The sequence below is a fragment of the Equus przewalskii genome, chromosome 19, assembly GCF_037783145.1.
Source record: "Equus przewalskii isolate Varuska chromosome 19, EquPr2, whole genome shotgun sequence".
NCBI lineage: Eukaryota > Metazoa > Chordata > Mammalia > Perissodactyla > Equidae > Equus > Equus przewalskii.
Genome location: NC_091849.1, coordinates 53,458,581 through 53,482,613, shown reverse-complemented (window position 1 = coordinate 53,482,613; position 24,033 = coordinate 53,458,581). Strand labels below are relative to the sequence as shown.

The window sequence follows — 24,033 nt, the reverse complement described above, 5'->3', positions numbered from 1 at the left end:
CATCTTGGATTTAGTGTAACATTTTCCCCAGGCAGTTTGAGCCATTCGCTTGCTGGTTCTCTGCGCACCAGCCAGCCCCATTGCACACAGGGAGCCTAGGGCTCATGGTGAAGATTTGTAGGCAGGACTGGGTTCCACTCTTTGAGCCGAGATCCCTGGAGCTCCATGAGGATGAGATAAAGGATGCCACATTTTCTGGATCCACAGAGGTGAGCACCTATTTCATAGTTAAAGATGTCTTAAGTCTTTTTCTCTTGAAGCTTTTGCAGTATCATTTTTCCAGGAATGAAGACATGGGGATCACTGTACTTGTCTGAGGACATTGGCTCATAGAGGCTTTTGTTATTTCCTTTCCTCATGCCTTTCGAATTCTTGCTAAACCACATGTTATGCTTGTCTTGATGGTGTAGTGTTCACCACTGAGCCGGCCCAAGTCATCATTTACTCAAGAGACAAGTAGGTCTTTTGTTTAATCACCTTTTCTGTGGTGTGATTATTTGACATGTAATTTTTATGCACAGAGGCCAAAGACAGGCATAAAATTCTTGGGGAAAGTTAATGTACTGCTCAGGTGGTTTCCTGTGTGGAATAATCCACTTTATTATACCAGTAATGTGGAGGCGTCTTGTTTGCCCACTTGACTGTGTTTTTTATTTAGACTGAGAAGAAAGGTAAGGGGAAAAATCCCCACAAGTTCCATTGTTCTTCTTTGATTAGCAATTGTGTGGGAAGCTTTGTAAAGTCTTCTATACAGATGTGTAACACTTTTTTCCACACTCTTTCAGGTACCGGGAGTGGCACATCCTTGGTATGTGTTGAGTGATACAACCTTAACCTGATATCTGCTGTTAAGAATTTCGCACGGCACTTTTAGCATGAAGGCCACCCGTGTTGCACAATTTAGAAAATTTTGAAAATTCAGCTTTATTTATTATTGTAATAATCTTCTGCTAGTTCCAAGGTTATGTTTAAAACCTGATTGAGAATAACTCGTAGAATGCATTTTGAAGTAGGTTTTCTCTAAATAATGTAAATGTCAGATTTATATATAGGAAGGATTCAGATTGTAAGCAATATCTACAACTTTTTGGTTTCCCAAAATATAGCATTTGGCATTGTAATGACTGTAAAAGTATTATATATATTTTTTAACCTTACAAAGCAAATGTTGGCCCATAATCTGTACAAGGTAATTAATAAAGTCCCACCTGGTTTAATCATGGATCTGTTTGATTCTTTCCTATTATCAGTGATTTCATTGGCGTAGTAAAACCAGACCACCATCAAATAACTTTATAAAGCAACATTGTGGATCTTAAATTTAGTAGCTCTCTGTACTGATGATTGTTGTCATTGTTGTTGTTTTGAAGAAATCTTTTAAAATACGGTCATTGTAAGATTGATAAGCATTAGCATATATTTATTTGAATTTTCTTCTTCTTTATTCATATCTTTATAATTTGAAAGAGGCTTTGTTGAGCCCTAAAATGACAAGAGGAATAAATGCAATTGAATGTATGAAATGATGCATGATTAATTCTCAGAATGGGCAACAAGTCCTCTGAGTAAGTAGAATCTCATAGTTACTTTGACGGGTCAGTATTCTCACTGGTATGGGGATTGACTGCATCCTTCTCTGTTTTGAAGAGAATGGGTGAGAGGAAACTGACGTCACCATCTATACAAGACATTGAGTCTAGATTTCAAGGCTTTTGAGACTTCAACTTTAAAATTGTATTCTTTAGTAATTGGGGGTCAGGGGTGGTTTTGCATACTTTTCCTTAAAAACCTTTGCAATCTAAGAGGTACTCAAATGAGATTCTTGAATTAGTCCAAATATATCCTTCAGTTTCAAAGCTTGAATAATACAGAATTAACAAAAGTGTTGTTCCAGACAAGACATATTTCCTTTAATACAGAGTTCGTGATCCATATATACTGCCATTTTAGCAGATGAAATGAGCAAGTTTTACATTCATTCTACTTTCAATGAGCATGGAAACAATGACTTTTTTTTTAATGTGATCTGGAGTGCACACTTTGGTAACTAGATCATTTCATTCTAAACATCTCTTTCTTGTTTTTTATGTTTTAAGAAATATTTTGGAATTGCTTTCAAGTATGGTCACCACATTGAACACTAGGCAAATGTTTGATACCTCTGAGAATTAACGCCAGAAAATCATTTATGTTCTGGGTGTGTTTAAGGGATCTTAAAACCCAGATGGGGAAAGGGCCGGCCTGGTGGTATAGTGGTTAAGTTCAAGTGTTCCACTCTGGTGGCCCAAGGTTTACAGGTTTGGATCCTGGCTGCAGACCTAGTACCACTCGTCAGGCCACGCTGTGGTGGCATCCCGTGTAAAATAGAGGACGGTTGGCACAGATGTTAGCTCAGTGACAATTTTCCTCAAGCAAAAAGAGGAACACTGGAAACAGATGTTAGTTCAGGGCTTTTCTTCCTCACAGAAAAAAAAAAAAGCACAAGTGGGGAAATTCTGAGAAAGAGCACTTGAAAATATTTGTTTATATCAATATACTTTTTTATTTTTGATAATCAGGTAAGCACCTGATAATTGCCAATAGTCTATGTACTTAAATGGTTTATAAAAGTGATTTTTGTGATCTTAAATACTGAAGTGTTCCATTGTTTGAAATAGATATGCCTAGGGAAGTCATAGTTAGCTGCTTGTGCTCTGTTTTAATTTTATTTCTTTAAAAGATTGTGGCTTTGAAATGCTTTTGGCATAGAGACACTTTGGGAGTTGTAGGAAAAAAAACAAGGTATGTTTTAACAAAAGATTAGATTAATCATGAGTAGACTACTATTTATGAATACATTACAGAAATCATGGCTACTGGAATGGTTCACAATGAATTTAATCCTGTGGAAGTAACCAACACAGGATATTAGAATACAAATTTCATTTAATAATTGTATTAAAACATAGGGACTAGGATTTTTCAATGAAAATCTCTTTCTTCCAAATGAATGAAATATAAAGAATAATTTAATAAACTAATAGTGAGATTAAATCAGAGCAAAAAGAGTCTTATGTTGATTTATTCTAAAAACTATGAATAATCTCTTTTTTGTGATAGAATTTTCTTCCTTTCTGCTGTCTACATAAAAAAAGAAGTCACTTAGTTGATGGATTTAGGTGAAATATGCAAACCTTCTGAACAATATTTAAAAAATGGAACGCCTAATTACACAAAATGAAAACCCTCCATTGGAGAGTTTTAGAATTGCTACAGAGTCTGATTGAGATGCAAAGTGAGATGCTGATGTTTGCTGGGCAAACATTGTACCATGTGGTTTTAGATGGAACATTTATCTTCCAGTTGGGAAAATAGGAAATTCACTCAAGAAACATACTCTACAAAGGTGTATATGAAAATCTTGTGGTGGGTTAAGACTTTTAAAATTCATTAACGACAAGTGAGGTTAATCAAAAAAGGCAGAGTATTAAGAATTTTGATCAAGGGTTAAAGATTGGTGGGAAAATAATCTCTATATAGTGGTTTTTAAGCAGAGAGGCATAAAATGGATTATATGAAAATGTAATTGGTAGATAATAATAAATCAAATTAGAAAGTTCCTGATGACTCTCCCTACCTTAACACCCAGAATACAGATAATTTTTAAGATAGTTTTCTTTTTTTTTCATATAGAGCACTGTTTCTCCAGCTGTGATCCACAAAGTACCTCAATCAATCAGCAGAGATGCCTGTTAAAATTCGGTTTCCCGGGCCTTTCCCAGTCCTAAGGAATCACAATCAGAGACTGAAGCCCGGGAAACTGTATTTTTGATGGCTGCTCCATGTGAGTCTGATGCAAAGTTTGATAACTAGTGATATAGAGGCTACGAGACAAGTTGATCAAAAGTATAAAAGTAATAGAAAGACAGAAGTTCCCTACTCGAGAACAATTAATCTTAGTGACATTGGTAAAGGAAGAGAGAATTATAACATCTTATTATCTTTTAGGCCATATGTGCTTTAATATCTTCCTCTGGATAAATAACCTTTAATGTTTCCATGAATGAAAATATGAAATTATATTTCCAAATGGATTCAGTTCTCTTAGTGTATTTAAAATTCTTTATTAATTTTTGACAAAAGCTGAGAAACAAATCTATCTTGTGAAACAAAGATGTGTCTGTATGCAATTGAACAAAACTAAACTTATTTATATGAAGATAGACAAATCCTCAAGAAGACAGAAACTCAGTCATTTAAGTTTGTTTTAGTATTTCTTAAGTTTTACATGAAATTTTAAGGTTATTAAATTTCTTAGAAATTTACTTTAAAGATGTATATAGTATTTAAAAATAAAACAATCTTTAGATCTGATGCATTACCATTTTTATTTTAGAAAAGTTAACGTCTATTACTGTGGGAAAATGGAGAAATGCTCCCTGGTAAGGCCAATCTTGTCAAATGCCAAATTTCTAGCTCTTTTATCAAAGAAATTGCTTCTTTTTTTTTTATTTTTTTTAAAGATTTTATTTTTTCCTTTTTCTCCCCAAAGCCCCCCGGTACATAGTTGTGTATTCTTCGTTGTGGGTTCTTCTAGTTGTGGCATGTGGGACGCTGCCTCAGCGTGGTCTGATGAGCAGTGCCATGTCCGCGCCCAGGATTCGAACTAAGGAAACACTGGGCCGCCTGCAGCGGAGCGCGCGAACTTAACCACTCGGCCACGGGGCCAGCCCCAGAAATTGCTTCTTAAACACACTGTTGTCCTTCCTAAGAAATATTGATGCCTTTGTCTAACAGTGTATCCTTAGCAACGTGTGGAAAATTATCTGTGAGAATAACCAACCAAGGCAGGAAAACCAAGCATATGTGCCACTCTGCGGGCACAGCAGCAGGTCACCCTAAGATCCTTCCAGCATTGATCTATGAGTTGGCTGTGTACTCTTTCTTGCTGTTTCAGGGTTTTTTTCCCCCAACCAAATGGTAGCCAGGATCATTAATATCTTTATCTTTTTATTTTGAAAAACCAATGTTTAACGATAGTTCCTTAGAGTTGAGGAAAAAAAATCTTTTTTTTTATGAGAATTTTTTAGAATATAAAAAGTTTAGAATATAAAAAGTTCAAGGGCTAAATTTTCATTTATTTGTTGCACTTTTTAATTCTACTTTATTATTTATTTATACCTACTATTTTTATTCATTATTTACATTATTTATTATACATTTTTATTTAACTTCTTTCAATAGGCAAAAAATATAGACGTTGTATTGGAATTTTGGAAATTTGCCTTCATTTACCCAAATCCCATCCCCTGAGATAATAACTGTTATTCACTCAATGAAATTCTTTCCAAGCTTTTTCTTTGCATTTACAAATACATAAACAAAATACATACACATTTTAAAGATAAAAATCATGTCCATTGAAACTTTATTTAACTTCACAATCTTATGGATGTTTTACTGTATCTGGTTGTAAGAGAGAATATGCATACTAAACTGGCAGGGGAGATACCATGATCACGGAGGGGCTTTTCCCAGAGGAAGGCGTATCCGTTGCCCTCTGGATGTGCTAACTCCTGCAATTTTCCCAAACGTGGGAAACTTGACTGCATAATTTGTGGTACTGGGGGACTGCATTCACACTCTCCACTAGCAAAAAAAAAATATATATATATATAAAATCTATCTCATTTCATCTTATTTATACCATGAATGTATTTTATCTAACCTCTCCTATTGACGTTACACGTATTCCTACATACTTGTGCAATATTTTTGGGGAAGGATGTTTTCCTGTAGGTGGAAATTACTACTTCAAAAATAATAGCCCATGCTTTATTCCTGATTTTCAGCAGAAATGTCTAGTGTTTCACCAAGTATGATGTTTAAAATTGGTTTCCGATGGATTCAGATTTAGGTTTACAGAGTTCTTCTCCTAGATTAGTAAGAGGTTTTAATAAATAATGCATGATAAATTTTACAGAATGCATTGTTAATATCTTTTGAGATGATTTTCTGTTGTTCCTCCTCTAAACGATTAATATAGTAACTTACATGAACATAACATAAGGATATATTTCTCGATGTTGGGTGTTCATTGCATCCTGAAACCAGTGCTGTTTAACCATGCTCTACTTTTGTTCTAATGCACTGCTATTTTTGGTTTACTAATCATTATAGTAAAGCCATTTGCATTTGTATAAACCAATTAGATGAGCTTGTAGATTTCTTCTTTTAGATATTATTCTTGACTAGTTTTATTGTTAGGATCACGATGGCCTCATAATTCGAATTTCGATGATCTCCATCTTTTTTAATGCCCTGGAGAAGTTTAAATAACATAGAAACTATCTGGTCCTTGGATATGAGATAACATTTCTGTGGTAGGAAAAATAATGACTTCTCTCCTCTCCCCAAAAGAGATCTACATCCAATGTCCAGAACCTGTGACTATGTTCCTTTCCACGGTAAAGAGACTTTGCAGATGTGATTAAGGTTGATGACTTTGAGACGGGAATGTTATCCTGGGTTATCTGGGTGACCCAAATGAATCACAAGTAATTAAGAGCAGAAGAAGATGGATGAAGAGTGGGTCAAAAAGATTTGACTCAAGAAGGACTTGACCGGCCTTTGCTCATGTTGAAGATGGAGGAAGGGAGCCATGGGCCAAGGAATGTAGTGGCCCCTAGAAGCTGGGAATGGCCCTCAGCTTACAGCAGCAAGAAAACAGAGACTTTGGTCCTGGAACTGCAAAGAATTCAATTTTTCCAGTAACCTGAATAAGCAGGAAATGGATTCTTCTCTAGAGACTCCAGAAAGGATTGTCGCTTGCCAATTCCTTGAATTAAGCCCACTGAGACCCATGCTGGACTTCTGACCTACAGAACTATAGGATAATAAATTTGAGTTATTTTTTTTTTTATTTTTTATTTTTTATTAAAGATTTTATTTTTTCCTTTTTCACCCCAAAGCCCCTCTGGTACATAGTTGTATATTCTTCGTTGTGGATCCTTCTAGTTGTGGCATGTGGGATGCTGCCTCAGCGTGGTTTGATGAGCAGTGCCATGTCCGCGCCCAGGATTCGAACCAATGAAACACTGGGCCGCCTGCAGCGGAGAGCGCAAACTTAATCACTCGGCCACGGGGCCAGCCCCCAAATTTGAGTTATTTTAAGCCTCTATGTGCATGGTAATTTGTCATGGGTCAATAGGAAACTAATGTAATTTCCTTTGTATCTTTTCCTTTAGTGAATGCTTATTAATCTATCATCTTACTCTTTAAGAAGAAAAATGAGTCTATACATTATATAAACATAACAAAATTCACAATGAGCTGAGTTACACCATAAATAGTACAGTGACTTAGATGTATATACATAATATTTTAGAAATACGAGGTTATAAATAAAGAAGACGTAGAAGATAACAGATTTGATATAATTTTCAAATATTTGGTTATTTACTTTTTACCATATAAATTAGCTAAGATTAAAAATACATTCATTTGTTTTCTTCATCAAACTAGCTTCACCTTTGATTTGGTGTTTTAAAATATTTTCCTTTGGTGACTTCTATCGTATATGAAATTTTTAAAAAAACTAATGCAATTTTCAGATTTTTCTGGAAAATGATGGGTAACTTCTACTCAGCAACTCAGAAGGGTCTTTGAAAAGTCCACTTTCAGTTTTCTCCTTAATGAGAAATTCACCACAATTTGTTTTGAGCTGGACAGTGACATTCCATGTACCCAAAAAGTATGGTCTGCACTTTTTAGGTTTTCAGAGGATTAGAGCTCATTTTAGAACAACTCTGGTATTATTTTGGAACTTTCTTTCAAATGGAATGGTTTCAGTTTTACATATGTCTGTATGTATATGTTCCTTTAAACTCATTAATGTATTGCACATGCATGACCTCATTTTACTTGCTGATATAAAGGGGCAGGTTATTTTTCTGGATGTTTGGATTCAGGGCGATGACATGACTTTCCCGTGATGTGGTGGGGCAGAGACCGTACCCCAGTCTCTCTCAGTCCTGTCCTCCTCTTCCTCTTTGGGTTTACAGGTATCTTTTTTAATTTGCTCAACATTTGCCTTTTTTCTCTTGTCCTGAAAATGACACTTTTACAACAGTAGAAGTGTTTAGAATATCTTCTTGGCTTTAAAAAAATGTAAAATGCCTTTAGGTGTGGAAAAGAAATGCCAGTAACATGAAGCAATTTTGCAAAGGGCTCCCAGATAGTTTTCTCCTGTGATAGCCCTGGTCTCTTCTTGTAGCTTATTATGTCAAACTGGTGACATTTTCTGTTGTATATAAACATGAGTAGCCCAAAAATACTTACCAAAGCATTTTCTATTGAAATGATTTATCTCTGGGTAATTTGGGTCCAGCCCCATGTGGGTCCTGGTCTGTAGGCTAGGGAGAAAAATTCATCCAATGTTCCTTAGATTACGTGTTTTTTTCCCCTTAAAGATTAAAGGGGGTAGTAAAACTGTATTAAAGTCTTAAAAGGAGTAGTAAAACGTAATTTCCTTATTAGGGGTTTATTGCAAGTACTTGTATATTGGTTTTTTGGAGGTCTGGCAGCTATGATTGTGAGTGACTTTTCTTCAGAGTTATCTTACCACAGACTAATCTTTTGTACATCTTTCATAACGATCTGTCCATCAGGGTGGAATTTAAAAAGGATTGAAAAACATCGTGGGGTTCAACTTTAAATGTATTTGGAGCTTTCGGTCATATTTTTATAAAAACGTAGTGATGAAATTTATTTAAAATGTTGAAAAAGGAGAGGTCACTGTAGTATTTTTCTATATCAAAATCAGCCAACACAAAAAGGTCAAGGACGGAGGGGCAATGCCGACTTGTTGGCGCCCCCTAGTGGGAAGCCTTAGAGTGTCAGCGTCATCTTGGATATAGTGGAAACTGGAAATGCGTAGAGAAAGGCAAGGTGGAACGACCAAAAAAAAAAAAGACATCCTCAAAACAGAGAAAGAAGCCAAATTTTGAGACACGGGAGAGAATTGGCTTCATCTATTTCACAACTTTCAAAGATCAGGGAAAAGCTGTGAAAAGACAGTCGTGAAAATTTGTTCATTATAGCACCAGCACTGAGGTAAGCACCTGTGAGAGTTGATTGATACAAGGTACCAACTCACTGAGGTAGGTTCTATTATTTTCCCGTGCATGAGATTTGGATGCTGATATTCCACAGTTTAAATAACTGGCCTGGAGTCGATTAGCCCCTAGGTAATGGGCTGGCTGACTCCAGCATCTAAACTTTGAACTCTGTCACTCTACTTCTGCTAGGCTCTTTATTAATAATTACTGTAATCTTTGTAGCTAATAAGAACGATACTTTCAACATACATGCTTTTCCTTCATTGAATCTTTAGGAATGAAAAAATCACTTCTTGACACAATAGAAGAAAACAATGTGCTTCTAATGTTTTGATAACTGTATGATATTAAGTATCTCTACCACTATGTAGAAAGCTTGAAAACTTTGACTTAAAAATACCGTTAATGAATTAGATCTATTTTTAGTACATTGAAAATATTGCATTACTCAAAAGCAGATTTGATCCAAGATGCCCTAATTTCAGGGGTAAGGTATGTGCGTTCATTGCATGTGGGAAAGTGTAACATGATATTTTGTGTTTTCTAAGTAATGAATCATGGACACATTTCCTTCATTATAAAGTGGTCTCTAGGAAATAGGGACCAAACCCTTTATTTTCAATTATGTATTTCTATTCTGAACGACTTTTTTGTTACACAGCAATGGTTTAATGGTTACAGAGAAGCTTCTAGAACATTTTTTATGTCAACATTCTTTCACCACAACATTATGCAGGATTTTCCAATTGACTTTCTGCTCTTCCTCAAACCCGAACTGAAATTGCAGAAGTGGAGATGTCCATTTACTCTTACCAAATAAAATACTTGTTTCTGTCTTTACTTATACATTTTCATAGTTGCCTGAACCCAAACCACAGGCTGAAAGTGAAGTATAAAATAGTTCGCTTGGAAAAATACTGCTTATGAAGTAATTGTTACTAAATACTTTTGGATCAACAAACTGGTAACTTTCAAATGGTTTTGAATACTATTTCTGCTAATGTAAAATTGGTAAAGTTCAGTCAATTTCAATAACCATATTGGGAGCCCGGGAAAATATTATTTAGGAGAATTTTATTAACTATTATAGCTCTGAGTGATTTCAGTTCTTCTGGTTAAACTCTCTCTTACCAGTCTTTTATTCCATGGGTGCTCATGGTGTTATATCAGTTTTGCCAAGAATTGCTTTTATAAATAAGTTTTACGTTTTGTTTTTAAATATTATATAGTTTTATATTTTTTTGCTTGATAGTTATAAAGTAAGTATTTAATAATTCTTGGTATAATTGGACATAGAAGATATTATGACTTTTCGTATCTATGAAATGTATTTTAGTTTTTAGTAACTTAAGAGGACAGACAATAGGAAAAGGAAACTTTTTCCCTCTAACCTGGAATCCCCCCAGAATTCTCTCAATATCTGATAGGTTGAAAAAAATGTAAGATTTGTGACTATGTCTTAATATAGACCAAGCTCAATATTACAGTTACTCAGATAAAACGGTGGCAAATCAGATCCAGGTTGTGAACTGTGGGGACTCTGATGGACCCCTGGGAGGTGGAGGCCAGGGTGCTACTCAGGAATGCCTGGGCAGAACTCTGCTTTCCCCGAGTCAGGACCTAGTGCTACTGACACTGGGATTGTCCTCAGAAACAGGGTAGAGTCAGGATATCTGCAGCCAATTCCTCCCAGCATCACAGATTGTGTAAGGGCATAGGGACTTGAATAGTGATGAAACTCTAAGCAAGAAAGGACTCTGCAACAAGAAATTCAGCTTCTCGAGTCTGACAGTATCTCTGGCAATTGCATAACCCCTTAGGGATTCTTGGGGCCGAGGGACACTGCACTGACACAGCTGCACCAGCGTCAGCATAGAACGCCCTGCACCTGATGAGATTTTGCAGACAGATTTTATTTAAATTTAGAACTTAATCTAAACTTATAGTGAGTTTGTGTGTGTGTGAGAATGGGAGGAGGTTATGAGTGGTTTCATACCAAATCATGGTCTATTGACATGGAGGCCGTTATTTTGAACGCTATTGATCTTAATTGATGGCATGGAGAATATGTATTTTCTGCCTTAGAAGAATACAATTTGTATCACTCTATTTTCTTTATGCTCATAACTCAGTTATTTTACTTTTGCTTTGTGTTTTAGAGTGTTTATAGAGTCTCCTGTGCTCATGTTTTATAATACTACTTTAAAAATTTATATTGTTTTATATTATTCTCTAGTTAGTATGTTTATAAAGGCTTGTATTTTCAACTAGACCCTGATCCTTGTTGATCGTCATTGCTCACATACAACTTTTGTTCTCTGCAAAGGGCGGAGCACCATGACAAACTGACCTGAGCTGAACAGAATCAAATTGAGTTCCAATTTATGATTCAAGTTTGGATTTTGGATTTTAAAACTGGAACTATGTACTTGTATCTTGCACTATAATTAGGGCTAACACATTTATCAGAGTTTTATTAATAAACTCAAGATGTGAAAGTCAAAATAAAAGCAGACTCTCCCTGGAATAGAAGATACTTGATCTTATCCATAGTGGCAGCTATGTGTGGCAGTACCACCCGCCCTGAATTATCAGTACAGCTATTCTTAGAAAGCCCTGGCGATGCAGAGAGCTCTGAGAGAAATACTGATGAGACCCAATTTCCTCGTCTTTCAAACTCCCTTTTCTGCCAGAGTCAATATACATATATGTATATATATGTGTGTATATGTGTGTGTATGTATATATTTATGTACACATATGTAATGTTAATTGTTTCAACTGAGGTGTCGTCAAGAAAAGAGCTCAGAAAAATGAATAAGAAATAAAAATTGATTAGTACCATTACTTTTTGTTTTGGGTAGTAAATGTTCATTTTGGTAAGTACATTGAATGGCTGACAGAACTGCTTTTCCATCAGTAAGTGTGCAAACATTATTCTCAAATGTGTAGAATTAACATTAATTTCCTCTGAATCTTGCTAGAGAACTTGTCCATTTGGGTTGAGCCATGTGAAAGAATTCTCTGTATTTCTTTGTCCACAAACAGTGGTCTGCATACTCTTCATGATTTTATCAGCAAGGGAATCGTTAGGAGAAAGATTGCCATCTTTTACACAAGTAGTTAGATGTCTAAACTTGGGAGTTTCAAGGCTCAGTTTGGAGGAAATTATTTACTTTTATCAGTTTTTAATAAAGGTTGTGAGACTATGAGCAACTTTGGAACTATTGTACTGAATCTGGACTCCTATCATTTGACAGCTTTTTTTTTTTTGCGTTATTCATTACAAGTAATATAGGAATGTGTTCAAACAAAATATCTCTTGTTTTATGACTTATAATGCTCTAAAAGAAGAACCAAGGTTAATATCTTCATAGCTTCTCTTTTTGAAAGGCTTTATTTAAAACTTTAAATATCAGATGTTTATATAATATTGAATCTCATAAATTTTCTCTTTTCCAAAATTATATTATTATAAGTAGCAGTGTCATACTATAATATGGATGATATAAGTTTGAAATTATACATTATTTACAAGTGAAAAAGCCAGTTATGATCGATTCTTCTTTAACGATACATTCTAAAACTTCTTAAATTAAAAATCTATTTTATGTCTTTTTAGGGAATTCCAGGATTTCCTGGAAACCAAGGATTGATGGGACAAAAGGTGAGTATAAACAAAAATGGAAAGATTTGGGCTTGGAGCTGCTTATTAAAAGGGGAAGGTAGTCAATACATTGTCTTCACGTAGAATACATTTCTACCGCATTCATGGCAACAGTGAATTGTTCAAATATAATATGATTTCAGAAGTTATTATTTTGAGCTTATGAGTTAGTTTTTGTTACTGTTTCATACAGATAATATTAATTTGGATTTACTTGTACCTTTCCATTTTACTTGCTTTCTTTTCTATCTTGTGCTCTTAGTCCATCCTTTTGGGATAATTTTATTGCTTCCTGAACTATATCTTCAGAAGTTCCTTTAGTGCAGATTTCTTGGTAACAAACTTTCAGTTTTTGTTTAATTATAAATGTCTTTATTTTACTCTCGCTTTTGAGAGAGATCTTCATAGGCTATACAACTCAAGGTTGATGATTATTTTCTCTTAACATGTTGAGGATTTTCTTCCATTGTCTCCTCGCTCCCACTGCTAACCATGAAAATTCCGCTCTTATTCTATTCATCCTCCTTTTGTAAGTGATCTGTCCCTCCCTTTTGGATTCTTTTGAGATAATTTATTTGCTCTTAAAACTCACTGTGATGTATTTAGATATGGATTTCTCTTTGTTCTTCCTGGTAGGAATTCATTTTGCTTCTTGGCTCTGTAGAATTATTTCCATTAATTCTGCAAGACATCAGCCATTATCGCCATATTACCTCTATTCCATTTTCTCCGTACACTCTTTCTGGAATTATAGTTAGATTTACTTTAATCCTAATTTTGTCCTCTGTATCTCTAAATAGCTTCTTATTTTCATGTCCTTAATTCTGTCTTACATCTGGTTAAATTTTTTGGATATATTTTCCAGTGTACTTACTTTTCCTTTACTCTGTCTAATCTGCTGTTTAAACCATCAGTTGATTTTTAAAAAAATTAAACAATCATATTTTTCATTTCTAGAAGTTCTAATTTTTAATAACATATTTTTATTCTTGATAGTCTCTTCTGTTTCCAGACCTAATAGTCTTTCGTGATTCCATCTTTAATTTGTAGCGATTTCATATATAGTTTAGATTCTGTTTCCGACAATTCCATTATCTGCAGTTTGTTGATATTCCTGTTGATTCTCAGTCTTGTGACTTGCTGCCTCATCTTTCTTGTTGATTGGGAACTCATTGCTTCATCTCAATTGGTGGGAGTGCTGTCAGCCTAACTGGGGCATGGAAAGGTGCCTCCTGCTGATAGCCATGGGTACCATTTCAGGCGCCTCTGAAAGTCCTAGGTCATGGTAGGTATTGAAGATTCCTGCCTTCTTCCCATGGCTGGCCCAACATTCAGTTTCCAAGAGCTGATCCTGAGATACCTCCAGCCCTCTTGGCTCCTGCATCTCTACCTCTGGCAAGGTTTCTGCACAGTTCAAAATCCTCATAATTATAGCCCCAACCCAGAATATATTTTATTAAAATGAGGGATCTTTGAAAATTTCTCCTACTTCCTATAAGACCAGCAGTCTCTTGCAAAGGATTTTATTTCCAGGTTTTTTGGTTCTGACTTCAGAGAATCCCTTGGAGCACCTAGTCAGCCACAGTCCTAGAAGCTGAAGTCTAAATGCTCTTATTCTGCACCCTAATTTTTCTTTATTATGTTATCTTTACTATCATAACTCTTAAATTCTATGATAAATAAGAAAATTTTCCCTTGATTTATTTTCCCTGTGGTCTCAACTTACCAACTCTGTGTGAACTCCTAGGTCTTCCATTGAAAGAATGGCAAGTGTCACTCCTGATTTTCATTAGGACATGAGTAATTCCAAAGACCCGAGGCCCAGGTGTTTAAGGGGTTAGCTTCCTGAGTTTTCTACCTTGTTGCTCCTGTCTTACAGCAGAGGGATGGAAGGTAGACCGATTGGGCTGATTGGTGTTGACTTTTTCTTCCATAATGCTTTGGTAGGAAATTCCTTGAAATGAGTTGATAACTTATTATTTTAAATTTGGTCTGTATTTGATTTTTAGGGAGAAATTGGGCCTCCAGGACCAGTGGGAAAAAAAGGAGCTCCGGGGATACCTGTATGTTAATGTCATTACTATCGGGGTGTTTGAAACATTCTGACTATGACCAAGAGTTCTTATTCTGGAGATCACAAAACTGTGGGGATCCAGCCATGAGATTTTTGGGGTCTACAAATTCCATCCATTTGCATGAGAAAAAATGCTTATCTCCATTTTTCTAGAGGAGTCAAGATTTCTTCATATTCTCAAAAAGTTTGCCAGCTAAATAAAGATCAAGAACTCTTATTGTAGATAAACTAGAAAACAAACATTCTAGCTATTCGTTAAAAAATACTAAGCACCATAAAAATTCTAAAACTCAATGAATGTTCATTTGTTTTTTTTTAAAATTACAAATTTCTTACACTAATGAGGGAGAATGCATTCAGAAGAACTAGTATAGGAATCCTAAATTAGTGAACAAACGGTTTTGCAAGTTTTGTGAGTAGAAGGGACATATGAGTTTGATATTAGAAATTTTGAAAATCCTACCCTGTGTGCGCACAAGATCCCATAAAAAATTTCTAAGTTTATTAAAGAAGTGATGTTGATTTTAATCTATAAATCAAATTGCCTGTAATACCTTTTTCTTTAAGTAAAACATCACTTTTATGTTTGACAGTTTATGACTTTTCATTTAATTATGTAAGTGAAAACGTATTTTACTCAGGGCTTGGTGAAAGATTTGGTGAATTTTTGCATGTCATGGTAAATAAGAAAAATATTGTTCATGAAATATGAATTCACCTTTTAGGGAGGTTTAAAAGAAGATTCTTCCCTTTAAAATGGAATGGTCTTCCTCTGCTTCCATGATCACCAGCAAATTATTTGTTCATTGAAATAATAAATTTGGTTAATAACCAGTATCTAAGTTGAAAATGAAGAAAATGAGAGTATTGACTAGAACTTCATTGAAATTTAAGAATACCTATATTTACCATTTCTAATATTTTATACACTATGCTCTGAACTAGTATATTTTACATTTTATAGTTGTAATAACATCTTAAATTGACAGCAAAGCATAGTAGTCATAACATGGTATTTTAAATATCACCATAGTGGGATTATGTTTTCTGATGATATTAATTGAATATTTTTTTGCTCATCACATTTCCTTTGCCCTGGTTAAGAGAAAGCAAGTATTTTAAATATACATAATGGTATTTAAAGTAGAATCTAAATTAAATCAAGTCCTCATTGCTGGAGTAGTTATCGTTGTCTTATTTTGAATCATATGGTTAGTTAAAAATATGGGAATTTTGTAACTTGAAGGGAGATTATTATGTTCAGAGAATTTATAAGATTGTAACTCCTTCAAGATATTGTTCAAAAAAATAGAAATTGTAAATAATGTTTACCACGGTAACATCTATGAAGAAACCTAATTCTTAGCTATCATGACCAAAGGAAGAAAGTGAGAGTGTAGAAAAAATAAACTTTTGTTTATGTTTTTTTTACTAGCTCTTGAGTAATTTTTTGCCATTTGTAGGTTATTCGAAAAAGCAGGTTCCAAGGGCTTTGTTGGCCTTTGTGCTATCTTGCAAGTTTGATTCTTTATTATCCTTTATTTGGATGTGTGCAGGGAAATTTCCCAGGTATTGCAGTGTATTTTAGTGGATTGGTTAGTATGAGAATGTGTAACTTGGAAGTGGATTTAATATTTTTAGTATTCTTCTCTAAATGACTCTTGAAATTCCCACTGAAAAATGTAGGGTTTGATGGGAAGTATTGGCTCACCGGGTCAGCCTGGAACACCAGGATCTAAGGTAAGCAAAATGAAATTAAGAAGGTTGAGAACTTTGTGCCAAAGTTTTAACTATTCTGATTTTATTTGAACGTAGTTTTAATTCTGTCAACAGTCACTTGTAAGAATGAAATCTTAGGGAAAAACTAAGCATCGCAAACAGGCTAGTATAGAGCAGGTCTGGTTTAAGCAGGAAAAAGTCCAGAATCCCTCACTGCTTGGCCCCCTCTTCCCTTATGGGCATCTTGGGGCCACTGAGAAATACATAGAGTTCTATGGAGCCCGATGCCAAACCCACCAATCTAGAGCATTGTAATTACGATTGAGGATAACTTTTACCAACTTCCAAGTCCTCTTCTTGGTATTTTTATTTAGCAGAATGTTTTCGGAATTTTTATCTGTAAAATGCATTGTAGTGAGTTTTATTAGGCATTTCCTCCCTCAGGACTGTGGATAAGGCAGCCTATTATCTTTACATCTTTACTTTCAGGTTAAAAAATAAATCAGGCAAGCATGACAAATATATTTAGGATGTCAGGTTGGGTTATTCTCAAGGTAGAACTGAAACTCTTTGAATACCATGGGTTGAGCACTTTCTAAGTGTATAGAATCCTGTGCTAAGAGAATTATTTTTTTTTCTTGGTTTATTAGAGGATCAAGTCAAGTATATTCCGGCTAGACTCAGGAAACTATTCTCAATTATTTAATGAGTAGATTCTATGACAACCTTCCAAAAGGAAATGATGGAATTGCTGTTTTAGAAGCATTCAATCTGCAACTAGCCATTGCCCTGGCATACAAAATGAGTAGATGAGTAGAAGACCTAATCTATTCTACTTTTAACTTCTAAAGTACTCAGAGAAAAAGATAGCATAAAATGTCTTGGGAGCCCAGTGGTTAGGGAAAAGTAGCTACCCTTTCACCAGTGGTGGACCCTTGTGTACCATCACCCTGTGTAGGAGCATTACGTGTCCTAGCAGTAGTAAGTATGCACAGAGTTGGTATAAAACCCTTCAGTGACTGGGCTTGCCAATTGGAGAATCACTATGATTTCTCAAGGTCACTTTGTAAGAAGATATAGAGTAGTCGTTTATTCCTTAAATAACTGGGGTACAATGGACTCTCCCATGTTGTTCTAGATGCTCAAATTCTTAAGAATGCAGCCTAAGATTTCATCAGCTTTTTTTAATTAGCCACTGCACATTGTTGGCTCACACTGAGCTGGAGGTCAATTAAATCTGCTGGATTTTCCATAAAAGATTTTAGAACAATTTATTTGTGGCAGGCACCACTTGAGTAGATTCTGCTGATTTTGCTGGGGAGGCAAGTGGCTGTTTCCAGCATCACAGTTTGTTTATTGTTACATGAATTACTGTAAAGTTTGGCTCCCTTCATCTTGTACTTGTGTAATTATTTTGTTAAAAATAGATTCAAGATGTTAAAATTATACCTATTAATGTAATCTTTTCAATGAAATATTTCAACTTCTTTTCATGCAGTATATTAGTTCAAGTGTTGGAAGCTTTTTCTTCAATGGGCCAAATAGCAGATATTTTAGTCTCTGAGGGCTATATAGTCTCGATTGCAACTACTCAACTCTGCTATTGTAATGAAAAAGCAGCCAGGGACAAACATAAACTGTGTGGGATTTGTCTGTGGTCGGGTAAAAACTTTGTTTACAAAAATATTCATTGGACTGAATTTAACCCATAAGCCAGAGTTTACTGACTTCTATATTAGCTTATCTCTGCTAGTTTTGTCAACTATATGTTTGAGGACAGTGCCTTCAATACCATTGGTGGAATCTCTAGGGTGGGACAAAAAGCCGTATTAGGTAGGACAGGGATGAGGCTGAAACTCTGTGGTAGATCTTTAGAAAACTTCTAATTCAGATTATAATACCTCTTTTTAAAATAGCTGTTGAATTATTATAAGTCTATTTGACCATACTACATTCTAGTTTATGAGAATATTATCTAAGTGATATTAGAATATGTTAAAATAATCAAGTCATTTAACTTCTGACAAGTCTCCTCACTTCTGTGAGTTTCAGCTTCATCACTTGTAAAATCAGAAATGTTAAGGAACCATTGTTCTATGGTTCAACAATGCTGTTATGTGCTAAATACTTTAATGAAATCCAAATGTTAGGTGCAATTGTTTCTCAGCAAGAACAGCCTAGAAAACTTTCCACAGCTGAAAATGACATTGGTTCCCTTTACTTGTTTGTGAACCCAACTTGGCTCTGGGTGATCATTGCCTCCCCTTCTAGGTGTTCACACTGACCTGTTTAATTAGGGCTGTTGACAGATATTGACTGGGTTGTGTCTTCGGGTATCAAAGAATATTTGAAAACCAGAACTACCTTTGATGATCTCTCCTTGTTAGCCAGCAGGCGTGTTCTTTCTTTGTACATCCACTCCTCTTTTCCTATCTTACATTCTTGGCTCTGTCAGCTCAATCTTCCTCTCCCAGTTTCTATCTGTTAGAAAGAACTGTGCTGGAATCCTGAAAAAAAAGCGTTAACCAAATGTGTTCTGATTCATACCTCTTCGCTGGACATTTGAAGCTAATTTTCTTTCTTTCAGTTGCACGCTGAAAGTCAGTCATATTGATACAGGGGAACAGGGCAAAGTGAAGATTCTCAACCCAGAGGATGCTGTTAACATATGTGGCTCTGGCCTGTACAGTATGGAGACCTAGCTAATTAGCGCTGGTCCCTAAAGACTTGAATCTCTTCCCTTACTTGGAGCTGCCAACTTTAAAATGTGCTTTTAGAAACCTTTATAAATACACAGACTCACATCCTTGCTTGAAAGAGTTTTTCTAAATGAGTAGGCTTAATGTACCGAGTCTATGTTTCAAACAGTTGGAAAGGTGAAAATTTTAAATATATTCCCCTAAGTGTCTATAGCAGATGTATTGTGACTACATTAAAAAAAAAATTCAAATGATTTGATGCCTTGACAGGGCAGTAAAGGAGAACCTGGACCTCAGGGGATTCCCGGGGCTTCTGGGCTCAAGGTAACTATCATTTGATGCACTTGGAAGTATTTTCAAAGAATTATAAGTTCTCATATTTGAGATTAACATTTTGTACCCTTTAAGAAAAGATACATGAAATTGGAGATTACGAATATCACAAAATTAAGGTACATGACAGGAGATGGCCAAAGTGGGCCAATTTCTATGTTTTTTGGATACTTTATCACAGTTTGGGTAATAAAAGCGTGAACAATACTTTGGCTTGATTTTCCTGGAAGTGTACAAGTTGTGTGTAATATGAACGTACTCCGGTCCAGCGTGTGGCCCCACAGGGGATGATGCTGTGACTTTATTTCCAGCGTGTGGACTCACAGCTGCCTTCACCAGCTTCCTCCAAACCCAATGGTAGATGTTTATTTCAAGGAGATTTTCAATTTTCTTCCACCCTTCAGAAATCTAGAGTAATATTCAACAGCTCAAGAGTTAGACAAGTGAGCAACGAGAACAGAAGTTAGTTTCCGCAAAGGAGAGTAGTCTTTAGTTAATGTGACCGAGTTTCAGACTAACAGTAAGACATCAAACAAAACGGGAAGAAGCATGTTCAGCATTATGTCCCATCTCTGACAGTTTTAACCTAAATATTGTTAATACAGCTTTACTATGCGCTGTCAGAGAACTTTCTTATTTAAGACTTTTGGAAGTAGGAAAAAATTTTTATGAGATGATGGAGAGTAGAAAAATTGAGTTGAGATAACTCATGAAATATTTCTTGTACTTAAAACAGCCCAAGAATTTACTTCTAAGAAAAATAATATTCCATATGTACAAAGAAAAATATAAATATGAGTACAATTTAACTAAAAGGATGTTCATCCCAATGTTGTTTATAAGAATAAAAATTGTGAACACTAATGTTTAACAATAGGAACTTTATTAAATAAAATAGAGTAAATCAATACAGTTGGATATTATTCTGTAATTAAAAATGTTTTAAAAACATTTAATGGCGTATAAAGAACTTCACAATATTTTTTTAAGTAAAAGACATATAGGACCCACAACTAAGATATACAACTATGTACAGGGGGATTTGGGGAGATAAAGCAGAAAAAAAACAGACATAAAATTATGCATACATAGCACATTTTAGTAACTAAGTTGTGTATGTGTGTTTGTGAGAGGTTAACCAAAATATATAACAAAATAAAATAGTGGGTAATGATATTTTCAATAATTTTTACTACTTCCATTTACTTACCAGTTTTGTAAAAATAAAATAAGCTTTTTAAAATAGCACCATGAGAAGAAGCAGTTTCAAGGAGGAAAAGTGTTAGTAACTTAAAAAAGACACCTCTGTTTACTATTCGTACTGCTTTATTATTTACTTTATTGTTTAAGTTATAAAATATAGTAAAAATGCCAAATATTTATAAAATTTTAAAATATGCTATCAGAATTTCTTAACCGGCAAAGATAGGAAAAAATATAAGAAGTTTTATTGGGACTCCAGTAAACTCTTCATTCTTTACTATTTCTGTAGTAATAACTCTACTTGTCAACAAATTTTTAACCATCAGTTTTAAATTTGAGATGTATGTAGGGACAGAAACAGTAGGTCTGCAATCTTTATGTAATTTCTGTTACTTAGGGAGACCAAGGAGCAGTGGGGCCCCCAGGAGAACCAGGATACCTGGGTTTACCTGGAATTCAAGGAAAAAAGGTATGCGTTGTTTAGGAGATGGAATTCACTTTTCATCAGATACTATCATGTAAGTTTTCCTTTTGTGAAAGTAGCATAGTAGGACGGCTTATACTTTTAGTGATAATCTGACCTATGTTTGGTGCATGTATAATGTGTTCAACCCCATGCTAATAGCTGTGGCGTCTTTCATGTCCCTGCATGAGTATTGTCTTCTAGAGGGGGACCTTTGATGAGGCATGCAGATCATAGAGTAAAAATGTACTATTAAGTAATATCCTGTAAATTCAGATTGTTTTGCAGTCAATCCAGGTAAGTCAAGAATTTTTTAGGAAAAATATTCAACGTCAGGCACTCTTACCCAAATGTGAATATCACTTTTATCAAAACTGGGGCAAAAGTCTGAAAGGATAAAAATGACAACCAGAATGTTTGACCATGAAGTTCCTATCTATGAAACAATTATATTACATAGAAGTTCATTTAAAACTAATTTAAGGAGTTTAAATTTCAAATCACATATACTCATATAAAAAGTTTTGGCAAGATAAGACAGCAACACTGGATTCTCTCTCTCTCTATTTCTCTCTCTCATCAAGTAAAGGAACCCTGAGCTTTATTTGTCTAAATGTTATTATTTGTTTGTAGGTTTTAAGCAACAATTGACTGTCCATTTGTCAAAGAAGTCCATGCCACTGCAAATATATACATTTCAGGTTAAAAGTAAATACACTGGCTTTTATTCTGCAAAGGATACAAACTTATATCTCCATCATCATTCTCTTGCTGTTTCAGGTTCTCTACCATTTCATGTTTATATCCCTCACGTATTATCTACTTGGCCCCCCAATTATCATACCCAGTATGACCCTTGACCTTTCTGTTCTGAAGAGTAGGGGGCAGCACTTGCTGACACAAGGATGACCCTCAGAGCAGCAATTAGATGTTAGACCCATATGAAAGTTAAGTAAATCTTAACTGTGAATATACATTTGGGTTTAGAGAATTTCCTTGTTCAGAAACTTGGCGTTTAAAAGAAAATCTGTATTTTGTTTGCTGTAAACAGAGTACTCTCTCTGTTCAGATAGTGTGGTGAGGTAGACAAGAAGTTTGGAAACAAATGTCCAAGTTCAGCTGTGGGCAAGTGCTTACCTACCCTGATCTATAAGAACAAGGGCGAGGACATTGAACTAGTTGGTCTCAAATGTCTCTTCTAGCTGAGAAATTTTAGGAAACATTATTATCCAATAGGAATTTTCTCTCAAGAGTTCATTTTTGAAGCAAATGTTTTCTAAAATATCATCTCAACATTATGTTTTACTTCACTATTTCCTATAAATTTGTAGCTACTATTAGCTTAATGGAAGATTTACAGTTTGATTTCATAAAACAACATTTGTCAAAATAAGTCCTCTCTAGTTTGTTTGTTAAACCTCAGACTGTGATTGATATAGAAAAGTTTTCTTCTTCCGGGTAATATAGGAATTAGTAAGTTTTCTTTCAAATGTAAGAGCACAAGAAAGTGTTCATTTAGAACATCATTTTGACATATGTGGTTTTATTCTCTTCCCAAATATTTTGTTGGAGTCAACTTCTGTAGATAAGGCAGTTGTGGAATTTGCATGAGACCATGTATTTTTCTGGAAGGAAAAAAATGTTTATTTGAAAGAATGCAGAATATACTAGATTATGATACTAGATTAAACTGCCTTTTTGCAGGGGGACAAAGGAAATCAAGGTGAAAAAGGCATTCAGGTATGTTCCTGGCTTTTCCTTTTTTGCTTGGCAATAAAATCTGGGCTTTGTTCTTTTTCTTATATTGCTTTTCCAGCTCCATTCTGTTTCACCATCAATATCTAATTGTTGAATCACAGCTTTCTCTTCCTGCTACTAAACTTCTCAGACCACATCAAATCTAACTTTAAGATTCTTCCCTACTTCACTGTTGTAGAAAACTTAGGAATCAAGTGATTCAACAAAATAAAGATAGAGATTTCATTGCATACTTCTAATATCTATTTATTTATATATTTACAGTGTATATGTTTCCAAAAATGACTTGAAAGGACTGATGGCACAAATAAATTTGATAAGAAAACTTATCACCAAATAGAAAACATATTCAAACTAGTAAATAGAAGGAGAATTATATCAGAAAATTATCAGGCTCAGGAAATCTATGGCGATTTAGAAGGACATTTGGTTTTGGGAGTCTTAGCAACAAAGGCAAAGAGAGGAACTATGCTACGACTAGGGGAGACAAGGACAGTCCCACCTCAATCTAAGTAGCTGTTGAATGGGTTTTTTCATTTGCTGAACACAGACTCTGAATAGGTTGCCACTAACTGAATCAATGAAATACTTATCTGGAATAAATGATATCTGTTGGTCTTTCAGTCTTTTAAGTTTTAGAAATATAAGCCTTTTCCAACCATAAATTACAAATCTAGTGTCCAGACAGCACTTTAACAATGTTTTTAAGATTACAAAGCTCAGTTATAGTGGCTGAGTTTTGCCATGTAGAAAATACTTTGAAAATTTTCACAGATAGAATTTTGAAAGATCTAGAATTTCTGGAGGCATGAAAGGAAATTTCAAATTGAAGTAACAATAGAGTCAAAATCTGCTCAGGTTACAGTGTCAACAGATTTTCATACAGTTTTTTACGGAAGATGTTGAAGTATTACTATGACTCCTTGAAGTTAATTTTGAAATTAAGAGTGAAGTAAATTTTAAGTAAGGTCTGTGATTGCTAGACCTACATATTCCAACTTCCTTCTTGGTATTGCATT

The 24,033-nt window shown here is 34.8% G+C and overlaps 1 protein-coding gene and 1 non-coding gene across 5 annotated transcripts in view; both read left to right on the top strand.

Annotated features, from left to right (window-relative positions):
- Nucleotides 1–24,033, top strand: part of COL21A1 (collagen type XXI alpha 1 chain) — a 174,389-nt gene that overhangs the window by 140,412 nt on the left and 9,944 nt on the right. For 2 of the 4 annotated variants that reach the window (XM_070584815.1, XM_070584813.1), the window contains exons 10-17: nt 411–456; nt 786–808; nt 12,721–12,765; nt 14,775–14,828; nt 16,526–16,579; nt 19,528–19,581; nt 21,191–21,262; nt 22,961–22,996. In XM_070584815.1, coding sequence (XP_070440916.1) covers nt 411–456; nt 786–808; nt 12,721–12,765; nt 14,775–14,828; nt 16,526–16,579; nt 19,528–19,581; nt 21,191–21,262; nt 22,961–22,996 — 384 coding nt within the window. The remainder of the gene's footprint in view (nt 1–410; nt 457–785; nt 809–12,720; nt 12,766–14,774; nt 14,829–16,525; nt 16,580–19,527; nt 19,582–21,190; nt 21,263–22,960; nt 22,997–24,033) is intronic. The other 2 variants (XM_070584816.1, XM_070584814.1) reach the window with 1 other exon arrangement.
- LOC139077551 (U1 spliceosomal RNA) lies at nt 5,468–5,629 on the top strand. The gene has a single exon (XR_011530174.1). It is a non-coding gene; the product is annotated as a U1 spliceosomal RNA (small nuclear RNA).